Source organism: Nothobranchius furzeri, chromosome 5 (assembly GCF_043380555.1).
Source record: "Nothobranchius furzeri strain GRZ-AD chromosome 5, NfurGRZ-RIMD1, whole genome shotgun sequence".
NCBI classification, from domain to species: Eukaryota; Metazoa; Chordata; class Actinopteri; order Cyprinodontiformes; family Nothobranchiidae; genus Nothobranchius; species Nothobranchius furzeri.
In genome coordinates this window covers 39107220-39121393 of record NC_091745.1, presented here as the reverse complement: position 1 = coordinate 39121393, position 14174 = coordinate 39107220, and the positions used below count along the sequence as shown (strand labels likewise).

At 41.1% G+C, this 14174-nt stretch overlaps 1 protein-coding gene and 1 long non-coding RNA gene across 5 annotated transcripts in view; one reads left to right on the top strand and one right to left on the bottom strand.

Annotated features, from left to right (window-relative positions):
* The window catches only part of ptprub (protein tyrosine phosphatase receptor type Ub), a 337198-nt gene extending 327235 nt beyond the window's left edge, over nt 1–9963 (bottom strand). For all 4 annotated transcript variants that reach the window (XM_070551690.1, XM_070551691.1, XM_070551692.1 and 1 more), the window contains exon 1: nt 9414–9963. In XM_070551690.1, the coding sequence (XP_070407791.1) occupies nt 9414–9483 (70 nt within the window). In that variant the 5' untranslated portion in view covers nt 9484–9963. The remainder of the gene's footprint in view (nt 1–9413) is intronic.
* Nucleotides 2314–4278, top strand: LOC139070067 (uncharacterized). The gene is made up of 2 exons (XR_011520720.1): nt 2314–3307; nt 4034–4278. It is a non-coding gene; the product is annotated as an uncharacterized lncRNA (long non-coding RNA).
* Nucleotides 9964–14174: the final 4211 nt, after the last annotated feature.

Genomic DNA, 14174 nt, shown 5'->3' with positions numbered 1-14174 from the left:
CAACAGCAGCATTCTCTGTCGGGAGCCGGGATTGAACCTGCAACCTTCCAATTACAACACGCTCTACCTCCTGAGCTACTGCTGCCCACATATTAGCATCAGTATCGGCAATAGAAAAAACAGTATTGGTTGACCTCTAGTCAAAACGCAACCTGTCCTAATGCTGTCATCTTTCTAGTTTGTTTATTTTACAATTTGTATTTATTATTTATTTTTATTTTACTAAACTGTCATTTTCAGGGTTTTCAACTGTAAACCCAGTTGTTGCCCAAACTTAACCTGAATTTAAGTTTAACCAAAGAAAACTCACAGTGAGAAAAAAACGGAGACGTTAAACTAAGAAATTCACCGATGAACACGTCAAACTGAAATATAACATTAGCTTGTCAACTTTGTCAGCGATTATTGCCACGGCAATGGTTCTAAGTCTAAATACTGCCATGAGTGGCGTGTCGCCCAACCGGCATCAGCGGACACTATTACATTATTTATTATTACTGAGAATAACGACAGATTGGTCTTTTTCAAATGATCAGTAATGGAAAAGAGCGTTGTGAGAGCGCTGCCATGGTCATTTTTCAGGGTCCTGCATGTCATATATTTCATGGACATTTAACTCTTTTCTAAGAGGGAAAATTATTATTTTTTATTTATTTCTCTCTTGTTGATTCGCTGGTCTTTGTCCTGATTCTTGACCCTTTAATAGCACACTTACAAAACGAGACCTTGACAGGAAAATAAGTGGCGCGCATAATTATCTGCAATCTGCCGTTTTTTCCTGCTTCCTTTCAGCGCTCTCTGTTGCCTTCATATAAGTGAGCCCACACAGGAGGAGCTGAGGCTGAACGGTAGAAGAAACAATCCATCTTTGCAGCATCTTGCTTTTTCTGTGCTTCACCTTTCAGGGCATCAAACAAACTACTGTCTCAGTCAGCCACGACCGACGGGAGAAAAGTTGCAGCTAATTCATAAACAGAGCTGCACGTGTGATAATTACAACGGGAACAGCAGAATGCTTAGCAGGATGAATTAAGCACAACCTTCATACGAGCTGCAGAGCACCGTCAGCACAGAGCAAACCCTAAATGCACCGCAACCAAAATGAGGAATGAGTCCGGCTCAGGATGATTTTACATTAACTGTCGTGGCATTTTGACAGGAAGTGGGATGCCTTGAACACACACACACACACACACACACACACACACACACACACACACACACACACACACACACACACAGAAAGACAATGGGAGCATTTCTTTCAGTCCGGTGAAAAAAGGCCAATAGAGATCTGGCATTATTGCACACAGAGCCACGAGTTAGACACAGAAGAGACAGGCTGCAGAGCCAGAGCTCGTCTCATAAACATTATTAACACACACGGAGGCAGAACGGGCCACGGCACACAAGCTCGGCCTGCTGTGGGCTCAGCTGAAAACAAAAACATAACTCTGCCCCTCTCATCTTCCCTCTCAGACATCCTTCCCCCTCCTCCTCCTCCTCTCCTGGATGAAAAGTTTCCCATCTGCCCCTGAATTACTGCCTGCGATCCCCACAAAGATGGAAATCAACCAGTGTTTTCAGGAGTCTGGTTTAAGTCCAATCTGCCCACAGATGGTGGGCAGGCTCTGCCGGGAAAACACTTCTATGTACTTGCTGCATTTGACGCAATTCTCTGGTGAGAGACAACTATTATTTTATAAATAACATTAAATCTTTGGGGGATTTCTCCCCCTCCCACTTGGATTGACGCACAAACACATCTGGAGTTTGACTCTTTTGAGTCAGATGCTTATTACTGAGAACACATCTAAGGAAGTCTTTGAAGCCGGTATCAGCAGAAAGACACCGTGACATGAATAATGTGGCTTTAATAACATTTCTTCTCAGGGAAAAACATCTCAATTGGTTCACTAATATAATAAATCGGTGTGGATCTGAAGAGTACACTAACAGTTTTAGACGTGTGATTCAATCATTTGTCCTCCTGTAAGTAGGGTTGGGCATCGTTTGATTTTGATCGATTCCGATTCCTCGTTTCGATTCCGGTTCCTATCAATTCCCGATTCAGATTCTTTCAAGATGTGACATGTTTTAAATGAGCCAGCTAACCACAGGTCCTACTTGGTGAAATAATCTTAACTTCAACATGAATTTTAATTCTATAAACAACAACATCACCTTCATCTTGACAAAAACATGTTTTGGAGAACAAAAAGAGGACGACTTGCAGCACAACCAGTGTGTTTGTTTCTGACCACAACCAAAGTCTGGAAGCAGCCTCTGGGATGAGAGGCTAAATGTCTCCAACATATCCAGAAACGTGCAGCTGTTTTCAGCTAAAACTCTCAGGATGATCATGTCCAGGATGATGGAGAACTACACCTCCATGCTGCAGCAGCATTCAGTCAGAACAGGAAGTGAAACTGTAGCTGGCTGCGTCTGACTGCTGACGCTCCGTGTGTGTTTTTATTTCTGCAGTGAGACAAACTCACCTCACAACGTCCAGAGTTTGTTCTTTAAAGCTTCTATTAAATCCACCGTGTTGATGTATTTAACACGTTTCCTCTACGCTGCAGGAGTTAAAGTTTGCATTACGGATAGAGCTGAAACAACTAATCGATTTAATCGATTATAATCGATTATTAAAATAGTTAACAACTTTTTTAGTCATCGATTAGTTGTTTAATAATCATATTTTACCACATGAAGTCTATTTTTACCACAATCTGACATCGGTTACAGTCTGTTAAATTTGCCGCCAGTGTGTGGCAGTAATGAGCCACTGATCTACCAGTGGAGCCGTAGAAGAAGAAACGAGCCAATGAGTGCCCTCGGTTTTCATGACGTATCACGTTACCGACGCTCATCTTGCTGTGAGAGATGGCGGAACAAGAGGAAATACTTCTTAGGTGTGTTCTTGCTGTGTCTTTGTAAATCCATGCTTTCGTTCTTTTTTAAACACAGAAACAGTTTTGTTTACCTGTTTGTAGCTACGGTTTCGCCGACAGCTGCCGGCTTCTTTAAAAAAAGAACGAAAAGCATGGAAAGAGGAAATACGGAAGAAAAATAGAAGCGACAAAACTGAAGAGAAACCCTGGACAAAAACCTCACGAGTATGGGAGCACTTCACTCTAGATGCCTTGAAAAGACAGGTGACCTGCAAAATATACAAAAACCATCTAGCATGGCACGGAAGCACGACGTCCCTAAGTGAACATTTGAGACGAAAGCATGTGGGGGCAGATGCAGCAGAGGAAGAGCACCGCGGTCAAGTGAGCCGTCATTTGGAAGAGCCAGCCCGGTAAGTAACAGAAAATAAACAAGCTGGACTTAGTGTTTTAGTTGAGTTTGTTATAGTGGATGTTAAACATGTTTTTTTGCCGCGTCAGTCTACGGTGTTCTACTTCTGATTGACTAAATGCAATCGTGAATCTCCTCCGTGTTGTGAATCATGTGCTTGCCAAATTCAGCACGTCTGTTTATAAGAATGTTCTCGTTAAGAGAAAAACGGCACAAACCCATAACTATGTTCCTCATTCAAAAAAGGACAACTCCGCGGTGAAAAATATACAGACGAGCTGTGTCCAGGTGATTATAACGCGGCATAGTTGTACGCTTTCAATTTTTAAATATAGGAGAAATTCAGAAAAAGTCATTTTTTTACTATTAAAAGGCTGTTTTACTAACTAACGCTGTAAAACGCCTCACAACACATTTTTATCATGTTTCTTAAACAGTATTACACAAAATAAACATTTTTCACATTTCTCTAGCTAATTTAAACACTCCCGACTCAAAGTAAAAACCTCATGAGCTTCTTACTTAGAGCTTTTTAATAGTAAAAAAATTTGACTTTTTTTCTGAATATCTCCTGTTGCGGGCTATTTTGTAGAACGTAACCCTCAAAATAAATGATCACTGTATATTGTTAATTAATTCAAATAATATATTGATTTAGTGTTGTAGTGTGTGTGCTGCTTTATTTTATATGTGTACTTATTTCAGTCTATTTGTGTTTCTTATGCAGAAAAAAAACAAGCAACGATGGACAACTACATGGGGAACAAGACACCCCCCAGCAATTCATACCACTTACAAACTCTATTCTAAACATGCTGGTAAAAGACATGAGGCCACTATCCATGGTGGAAGGAGCAGGCTTCCAGCTAATGCTAAAAAATTATTCTGGACTGATATTTTGCACTGTTTAGCTCATTTTATACTGCTGACTGTGTTCATGTGCAATAAAATAGATTGCAGTCAACTGCACAATTCTCTTGTTTTTTTTCTTAACTGAAATGCATCCATCACGTGTATAGGTTAAATAGCTAAACAATAACAAACCGATAAATCGATTAATCGAAAAAATTATCGACAGATTAATCGATTATGAAAATAATCGTTAGTTGCAGCCCTAATTACGGAGTAAAAGTTCGGCAGACATGTTTGTTTATATCTGGCCGCTGCGTGCCGGGTGGGGGGACTCGGTGTTGCACACAGACAGCTGGTGTGATCAGCTCTGAGAAGCGTAGATCACACCAGCAGATCACGTTTATTTTTCATGGAGATCGGCCGCTGATTCCTCTTCCGTCAGCTTACTAGGAATCAAAATAAAAACTTTGAACGATTCCGGGAAAAATGAACAGTTGGAACCGGTTCCAATCGATGCTCGATGCCCAACCCTACCGACACAATTTCTCAGCATCCTCTAACTATCCAGTGCTTTTATTGCCTGTCGCCATTTAGCTAAATGCGGTCATGATTTGGTCTGTGAAAGGATTTTAATGACTCTTTCAGAAAATGATCATTGGATGAACATCTTCAGTTAAAATGGAAGGTTGCATAGTTGTCTTGCAGAATTCAAAGGTCCAGCCCCTTTTCTCCATACTCCCCCCAAGCCACGCCTTCAGGGCGGTATTACCGTATTACCGTATACAGCCAGTGATAAAAAATAGCAACGGTGTCACTTCTAATACGTCATAAAAAAACTGTTCATGTAGGAGACGAGGATTAAAAAAATAAAGCCCAAATATATAAAAAAGATGAATAAAAGTAATTTAATGTATAAAACAGGAGCGTGATTGAATTTTCTGTTTGACTTAAATAGTTTAAAATATTTTGTCCAATTTTTTCGAGACTTTCTATAAAGTTCATGAACGTGATGTCATCACGTGACAGCGTGGAGGACGGCGCGCCAAAAGAAAAATGGCAGCTCGCGCGTCAGCTGACTGGTGTCTAAAAACAACAGAACTTCTGCAGTTTGGGAGTATTCTGCAGGTTCAAAGGAAACTTAAAAAGATAGCCGCTAAACACTGATGAGGTCATTTATGCACGCAAAAGATGACCACGAAAGAGTCACGCTCCGTCGGAACCAGAGAGGAGCGAACCGTAGCTGAAATAGCACCTTTCTGTCTGGAGCCTGTTATTAAAAGACAACAAAACACTTTTCTGGTGAAAAATAAGCTGCCAGCCTTCCCCAGATGTCACGACTAGCTCCAAAGTACCCGTATGTCGGTGCCACAAGCTCATCGGAGAGGGTTTGCAGCAGTCGGAGGTTGAAGTCGGAACAAGTAAACATGCTGGTTTTTCATGCGAAAAAGCTACGTTTTTAAAAAGATGTTAATATTATGTGTGTTATGTTGTTGTTGAGTGCTTGTTAGTTTTGTAACGGTGAGGGTCCCAACACACAGCTTGGTAATTCCACTTGAGGCTTACGTCACCATTTTTTAATTAGTCCCTGTAATACCGTACACCATGGTAACACGTGGAGGAAGCTAGATGGTATTAAAATTTGCATACCGCTGAAGCATAGAATGCACAATGCTTGCTCAAGGGTTAAGTTTTATGTTTTTGTCCCATTTTTGACACATTTTCTGCCACAGTTCCTAATGTTACACACCTACATAATCACATCACAACTTGGCTCATACAGTGTGGTATTCTAAAGGTTTAAAACAAGGCCGTTTTGTGCCTTCTTAGTTTATTCTTAGCTTTAAAATTACAGCAGTTCAGTGCCACCAACAATCTGGCGAAACCTCACAAATTACATGTCAAAACATCCAGAACCTGAACCTCCTAAGACCCACGCTCCCCTTTCGGACAGCTCCACACACACACACGTAACACAGACTGACAGACGGCTCTGCCAGCCGACAATGGACAGATTGCAATCACAGACAACAGGTCCGTCACCCAAAAGTTTCCCAACAAGAACAGAACCAGACTCAACAGAACATGTAAATCAACTTCTTAAATGACATCCACTTCCTCCTTAGCTCTTCAGAGCTGAAAATAGGTGATTCGTGTGCATTGAGGGGTATGTGATGAGGGTGGGGAGGAAGAGTCAGAGAAACAGTTTGATGGATGAGTTAATATCCAATCATTAAGAATGCAACACCTACAATGATTTGATGAGGTTTATCTAGGATTGTACGTTTCAGAGGGGATGACAATTATTATTTTTTAACTAAACATTAAATGTATTGGCTGCTATTGGTATGTGAAGCGCATTAAAAGCAATATGGCCAAAAGAGCTCCTAAACTTCTCATACCCAACCTTTAAAGAGGACTGCTACTGCCAACTGATCTTGAGTAACGGCATAAAAAGGGTGTTAATGTAGTTGATTTTAAATCTATGGAGTTAAGCTTTGGTGTCCTACTGGATTAGACTCATTCAGTGTGTTATTTTCAAGAACAACAAGGCTATAATTTCATCATTTCTTAATGTAAGATGATCTTATTTTAAAACTCTCAAAAGGCACCAGGCCACTTTCATGTATTCATAAATATCCTAATTGTATCTTGTTTTGCTTCGTTTGTAAAGCACAACATCTTAATCCTCTATACTTTTTTACATTTAAGAACCCATTTGTGTCATTTTTGCTCCATTAGGCCAATGATTATTAGATTTTGTTTCCCTCTTACGCGCTCGTGGCTCGGGATCATGTTTCCTCTTACAGATCCTGATGTTTATGCAGTCCAAACCAAAAGTCCTAAAGTATTAGTCATTCCAGTCCCTCGCTCGGCCCCCCACCCACCCAACACACACACACAACCCTTTAATCCTGATCCAAGTGTTTTCCCATTCACTCAGATGAGTAAAAATACTCAAATTTAGACCAAATTTGGAAATGAGACATGAGGTAAATATAGCACTCAGTCAACAGCCTTCACAAGTAAACGTGAATAATTCCCAGGAGGGTCTGATTGCGGGCTGAACCTGGAAACTGGATGTTCATAACCTCTTCGCCTGAGCAAATATGATGGTGTTTGTGTGTTTTATCAGCCACCGTGCAGCCAGTCTCACACAGGAAAGAGTTTCTGTGTCTCCCAGCTGAGCAGGGACAGCCGTGCCCCGCTGGTTACAGAATAAATGGATTAGATCAGATGGAGAAAAAAGGGTCGAAGAATTCCTGGTGGATTGCAAATTCCTTATTGTTGTAATGAGCCTTCGAACAATCACAGCACAGGAGGCATTCATTTTATTTGCATCCATGTTGATCAGGTTGTGGAGGATGGGGGGCAACACCTTCCTGTGTTTATGATCAGCAGCTAACGGGGAGGGCAAAAGCTCTGTATGCAAAGGCTCGCGACACCCCGGTTAGCAAACAGAAAAGCCGACAGCATGTACGTTTTTTTGGTGAGCGCTGCGTAGCGGAGTGTTGCTGTTCCATTCAGCTCTTTTAATTACCTGTGTGTGATTTAATCTGTCAAATGTCTCACCCTGTTCCTCTTAATGATGGGCTCCATTCAGCTCCAACACACACACACACACACACACACACACACACACACACACACACACACACACACACACACACAGCTTGAATTTATACATCGAACACTTGTATTTATTATGACACTGAAGTGTTGGATGGAGTCCTGTTGAGCGGATCTCCTTGGACAGGTGCTGATCAGAGTATCACATGGTTGGTTTCACTGAAGTGTGTGTGTTCACAGGTGAGTGTGTTGGGGCCATGAATGCTCCACTGATATGCAGCTATGAATAATAATCTGATATTTTTCCTGATCTGTGAACTCGCTGTTGCAAAGTGTTGATTCATAGTTAGAGATGACCTTTCTACTTCTAGAATCTCATAGCTTTCACGTGAATCAGATTTTTTTAGGTTTTGTGTTTATTCGGGTACTTTGAGGTCAACCGGAATTGGTGAAAATTTGCTATGAGCCAGTCTGAGAAGCAAGACAAGAATCAAAAACTGGTATCAGCCCTGAAATTTTCAATCAGTGCATTTTTATAAAGATTCAAAACCGTGATCACATGGGCCAGTACACAAAACTCGGAGAATCATGCTGATGCGTGAATTTAAATGAATGGGATTCTTGTAAAACATTTTTTTATTTTAACCACTGCCTTTAGGAGATGCACTGATTCTGGTTTTGAGGGCCGATCCCCCGCTCTCGCTCTCAGACGTTGGCTGGTTTATACAAAGGTAGGCAAACCAGGTTCAGCTTCAGACTAGCCAATCACTATTTTGAGCCTTTTCTACAGAATATTGTCTGATTCTGACTAACAGACCGGGTTTTGGTGCATCCATCTCCCCAGGTTGGCTGCAGACATGAGCAGAGGGAAATCTGAAAAAGCATCATTTGATCCTGAATCTGAATGAAAAGCTCGCCCACCAGACAGAACAAGGAGATCTTAAATCCCAAAAAATAACCTGACAACTAGAAGCTGCTGCTCACCTATAGGGAGAAAAATCCTGCAGCTTTCAGGATCGATCCAACAACTCTCCCACAGGGCGGCTGGGATTTTGGTCTGCACAATCAATGATCACTGCAACGAATGTCACGAACCCCATCCCAATGTAAACTTTTATCAACCCATCAACTCCAGGATTAGCCATGCTGCCTGGCTTCATGTGTTTAGTCTCCTGATGAGATCAGATGGATGTCTGAGGAGGATTCACGCACAAATATTAATTTAAATGTTGTCAGAGCTTGTTATTCCATTAGGATTGTCTCCCTCTTCCGTTCTGAATGGACCAACTTTTCCCACTGCTGAGTCTACCTGACTGTGTGAGTGATAACAGACATCAGAGCCAGCCAAGTGCAGAGAACCGTGTTGTTTTGGTGAAATGAGCGCTTTGCCCAGCGCGTTCAGGCTCATTCCAAAATAAACGACATTTTCCAGAGCCTTTAAAAAGACCTAAATGTCTGAATTTACCAGATCAGTGTTTACTGGAGGGCTAATGTTGTCCTATTAACAAGTCGAACAAATGAAAACAAAAAAGAGGCTGCAGACAGACGCAGAAGGGTGTTTGAGGAACATGCGTGCAAAGTTGAAATCTTCACCAAACCCGCTTCGCTTTTCCTCTAAATGAAGTTTCTTTCGCACGTGAAAACTTCCCTGCTGCGTTTGTGGGAATCATGACAAGCATCAGCCTTACCTGTTGGCCCGTCGATGCCATCGGCGTAGATCTGGACACTTAAAAGCAGCAGAATGGCGCAGGTGTTCATCGTGAAGATGTTTTAGTCCACTTTAAATGAGCAGAAGTCATTTCATTCACTCCGCGAGGTCCCGGGAAGGCGGCAGCGAAACGGAGCGCATCTATTCCTCCAGTTTTCAGACGGACTGGAGTTTCGGAGACACTCGGGGAGACAGGGCAGAGCTAGTTCTGCAAACTGACGTCAGGGTAAACAGTTCAGGAGAGAAATGTCTTTCCCGAGTCCACTTTTCCCTCCCCGGGATCCGTTCTTCCTCACAACATGAGTCGGGCGCCTCCAAGCGGTCAAATCCCACCACGACAGGGTGGTGTTCACAGACAAGCCAACAGTGAGCTGAGTGTGGGTTTCTCTGTTATTTGCCTAAAAATCATTCAGATATTTCTTTCTTTGTGCAATAATTTTCATTTATGTTAATCTATCTTAACTTTCCGGCTTTGATAAGGCTATAAATCAGATTTTGATTTGGATACAGACCAAAAATCTGGGATAGAAGTCGAAATGTTTGGAGATGTTTATTTAAAGTAATTCTCACCCCCCATCGAGCATCTCATTTAACCAAAATTACAAATTATTACCACTTACATGTGTAAATATGGCCATTTTTTCCAACTTAAATGTGTTTTAAAGGTGGCAATAGTGTCCATGTCAGCCTGCCACCACAAGTGCTTTTTGATTGGACAATAATCCCCAAGAAATAATTGTGAAAATAAATGATTTTGTCAGTTTTTGCCACTGATATAATGAAAGTAAATTGTGAACTACCAAAGTCATTCATACATGTCCCAAATTCTTGTTATGCTGAGAGGATCCTGTAAGAGTAAACAGCAAAAATGGCTAAAATGTGTGTAGTCGCATCATTTGGTTCATTATAATGGGACCAGGCTGTCTGTTCAGGCATCATGCTGCCTTGAAATGTTACTGACATTCTAAAGCAAGCAGACAGAAATGTTAACACATAGGCAACACAGAGGAATTCTCTTCAACACCTCAAAATGTCACTCATTATCACTATTATGAAATGCTTGGTTACATTTATTCTTGCGTTTTTAAGATGCCCAATTATGCAAATATTTAACTATTCCTGTACTTTCTTCTTTTTCTTTTGTTTGACACTTTTGCTGCTGTTTTACAGCAGAATTTTCATATATTCTCACAGGAGAAGCATGTCTTCATACCTACCCAGGACAGCTGTAAGGCATATTTCTCCATAAATTAGAAGGTCTGACATGCTGTGTGCATTAAATTTGAATTTGATGTGTTAACAGTTTTTTCTCCCAAGCAAAAATAAATAAATAAAAAGCAGTCTCTGACATGGCAAATTGAAGAAATCTATTCTTAGATAACATGTGATGCACAAAAATTTAGTGTAAAAATTGCATATGTAATATGTGTTTAAAGAGATATTCATCCGACACATCCAAGCCAAGTAGTCCTGTTAAACAAGTTGCATGAATGGATGTTTTGCACATGATGCAGCGCATCCACTTTGCACAAAGTGTGTCTGTGACTCCTCTCCAACACAATTGATGCATTTAACTTTGACTCAGGGACTCAATTGAATCAAAATGTCTTTTTGCAGATGATTTGTCGTTTATTTTGCTGTTTGTCGTGCACAATATAGCTGAGGATTAAATTAAAGGTGGCCAAACAGATGTACCTAATGCTTCCGAGCATACGTGCACTCTGCAGACTCTAATGTCATTAGCCCCGAATTACAGATGAACGATGCATTGCTCATCAAATTACTTAATTTACCAAAAGCAGCATGCCAGAATAAAAGCTTTAATTACACCTTTCTTGATGCATGGCAGACATTTTTGTGCCCTGGTATTCAAAACATTATTTAAACAAAAGAAGCTCTTTTGGCTGGAATGCTGCACAATACTTTAATTTGCAGTAATGGGATGTTGCAAAGTAGCGTTTGATTCAAGCAGCAGGAACACATGTCAGCAGAGATGCTGAGAGCTGTGATGATAGTCATTTTATCAGCCGCCACTCACAACCCCCCCCCACCCCAACAAACAGCTACATCTGGACAGGCAGAGTCGTGCATGAATGTATAATAACATATCATCACGGCTCTGAGAGAAGTTGTCACTGTCAGTCACACAGATTTGGCGTGCAGCACCGATCTGAACGCAAACAGCAAGAAAGCTGCTTCAGAAAAGCTGTTTCACTCGTGTGATCGTCACAGGACCCAGAGGCTGGCTGCATTATCCCCCTGATGGGTTCTGATTTACACGGTTCTGGTTCAGGGAGGTCTGAGTGAAACATCTCAGATAAAAACAATAATAAACATCAAATAAAACGGGCCTGTGATTCATCAGCCTGCTTCCTGTAAGAGCTGTCCATAAATCTGCCAGCTTCTTATGGCTCTCATCAGCAACCTGACATTTAAAGAATTAATAAAGTGTGCAGAAGAAAATAAATGAATGAAAAAAGTTTGTTTTCATCATTATTGAACATTTTATTCATATGAATTCAGCTCTTTTACATTTATTAATAGTGAGAAAATAACTAATGAGTTCGGTTTTTGACGCAGCATTATCCACCCTCTTTCAGTCAGGCAGATGATTGAACAGACCCAAACCTGGACAGCAAAGATTTTTCACTGAGGCTCACGAACTCTGACCCCTGAGTGGTCCTCTACATGACAAGTTTAGAAACGTGTTCCTGACTTTGTATTATTTTTATGCACTTAGACTAGCATGAATAAAAATATTCCTCCCCCCATATTTTAATATGACAGTTAATTATTTTTCATCATAATAATAAAAATATTTTGCTTTGAGGATCATTAAGTAATTTTTTAAAAATGTACATTTAAACCCTAAAGTACCGTGTTATAGCGTGTTATAGTCATGTTTACATTCAGATACAAGCCAGCTTGTGTAAAAATGTTTTATTTCTCTCTAAAAACCAGAATTTAGGCCAGAATAACTCACAAAATGTTGATTTACAAACAAGATAAGAAAAACTTGGTGGTTAATCTACATACTAGGATTTAACACTGTTTGCTTCAGTTTGGTTAGATCCTGAGAAAAGATCGGACATTAGCATACGTAACGTGATGAAGGCGCCATTTCTACCCTAACAGCTGTTTCCCTTTGACCCAGTGTCAGTGTGTCTGAAACAGCCTGAAGGTCATACAGTCGTTTCTAAACTGTTTACATTCCAGCATGAAGACAGAAGAAAGAAGAATGAACTCTTTTCTTTTAATTAATCAAAGAACTCTATTTTAATAAAGCTAATCCATCTAAGTGTTAGTCAATATAATAAGATGTGACCGACCTGTGAAATTACAATATTAATCATCTTATTATGATCTTAGAAATGAAGTAATGTAACCGTAAATGCTCCAACAGGACTCATTTCACGTAGTGTTAAAAAGACATGACACACTTTTTTCACTGATCCAATCAGAATCTTACAGATCTGACGGAGGCGTGCTTTTGACGGTGTTTGGTCATTTTCATTCGACAATAAACCATAACATCCGAGGTATAAAACTACGCCACATCAGCTCTAACGCAGTTCAAAGCGTTCCAGAGCAAAGTGACGGAGTGGCCAATCCTGAACTTTAACTCTCTAACCAAAAGAACCACGACAAGCTGAGAGAAAATCCAGTCGCTATAACAACAAGCAAAGACAACAGCTCCTTTCAGAATAAAAGCTTCACTGACCCAGGCTGGGTCTGAACAGACGCCAATAAAAGTGTCATGTGCCGGAGGTAACTCTAGACGGGTCTGGGTGGAACCACGGCTCTTCTACCAGCTCTGTGTCCAGAGAGGGTCCGGTTGGACCTCGGCTTTCCTGATCTCACAGAGGACTTCCACCAGGCAGGTAGGCGCGGCTTAATGGTGTCTCATGCAGTTCTGAAACGAACCCAAGCTTATTCCAAACCAACATCTTCAGTTCCCATCAGAACTAATCGCTTCTTCTGATTTGTGGGTTCTGATTTACATGACACGTCATCCATTCACCGTCTCATCCATTTTCAGTCGTACTATACACTTAGTTCTTAAATAAGCCTAGTTTAATTGTTAGTAATAACATTTCTTAACTTTTAAACTTGACTCGTTCTATTCTGTTGTCTCTGAGTGAATACATAATGGTTACATAATCTCTGCAATAAAAAGATCCCATCTTCTGGTTTAAATAACCCCCGATCCATGAGGCGGATTTCATATTTCCTATGGAATCCCACGCCTTACCCCGGGTTTCCACGGGAGCCGTCAGCAGCACGTTACTGCAGCAGCACGTCTTGCTCGCGTAAGCTGCTGCTTGGCCCTTCCCATGAGACGCGAATCAGCAGGGGAGCAGCTGACACCGACAGAGCACGAAGTCACACGAGTGACTTCGTCAGTAAACACAACAACAAGCAGGAGAAAACTACAACATGGCTCCAAAATGTTTGTGTTTTTATGTTCTGTCCGTTTTATAATCGCCAATACGGACCTGAAAAACAAAGGAGACCGCTAGCTAGGTGATAACTTCTCACGGGGCCGCACAGTTAGTAACCTTTTTTAAAGTAAAGCAACCGGAAGGCAGTACGTTCTTTATTCTGAAAATCTCGGGAGCTTCTCTCCATTTCCGCGTCCGATTTCCTGTCTTTCCTTCCCCAAAAATGTCGAACTTGACCCGTTTCAGAGGCGTCGCGCGTAGGAAATAGAACCGGCGCGTAAAGGCCGCGACATGCTGCT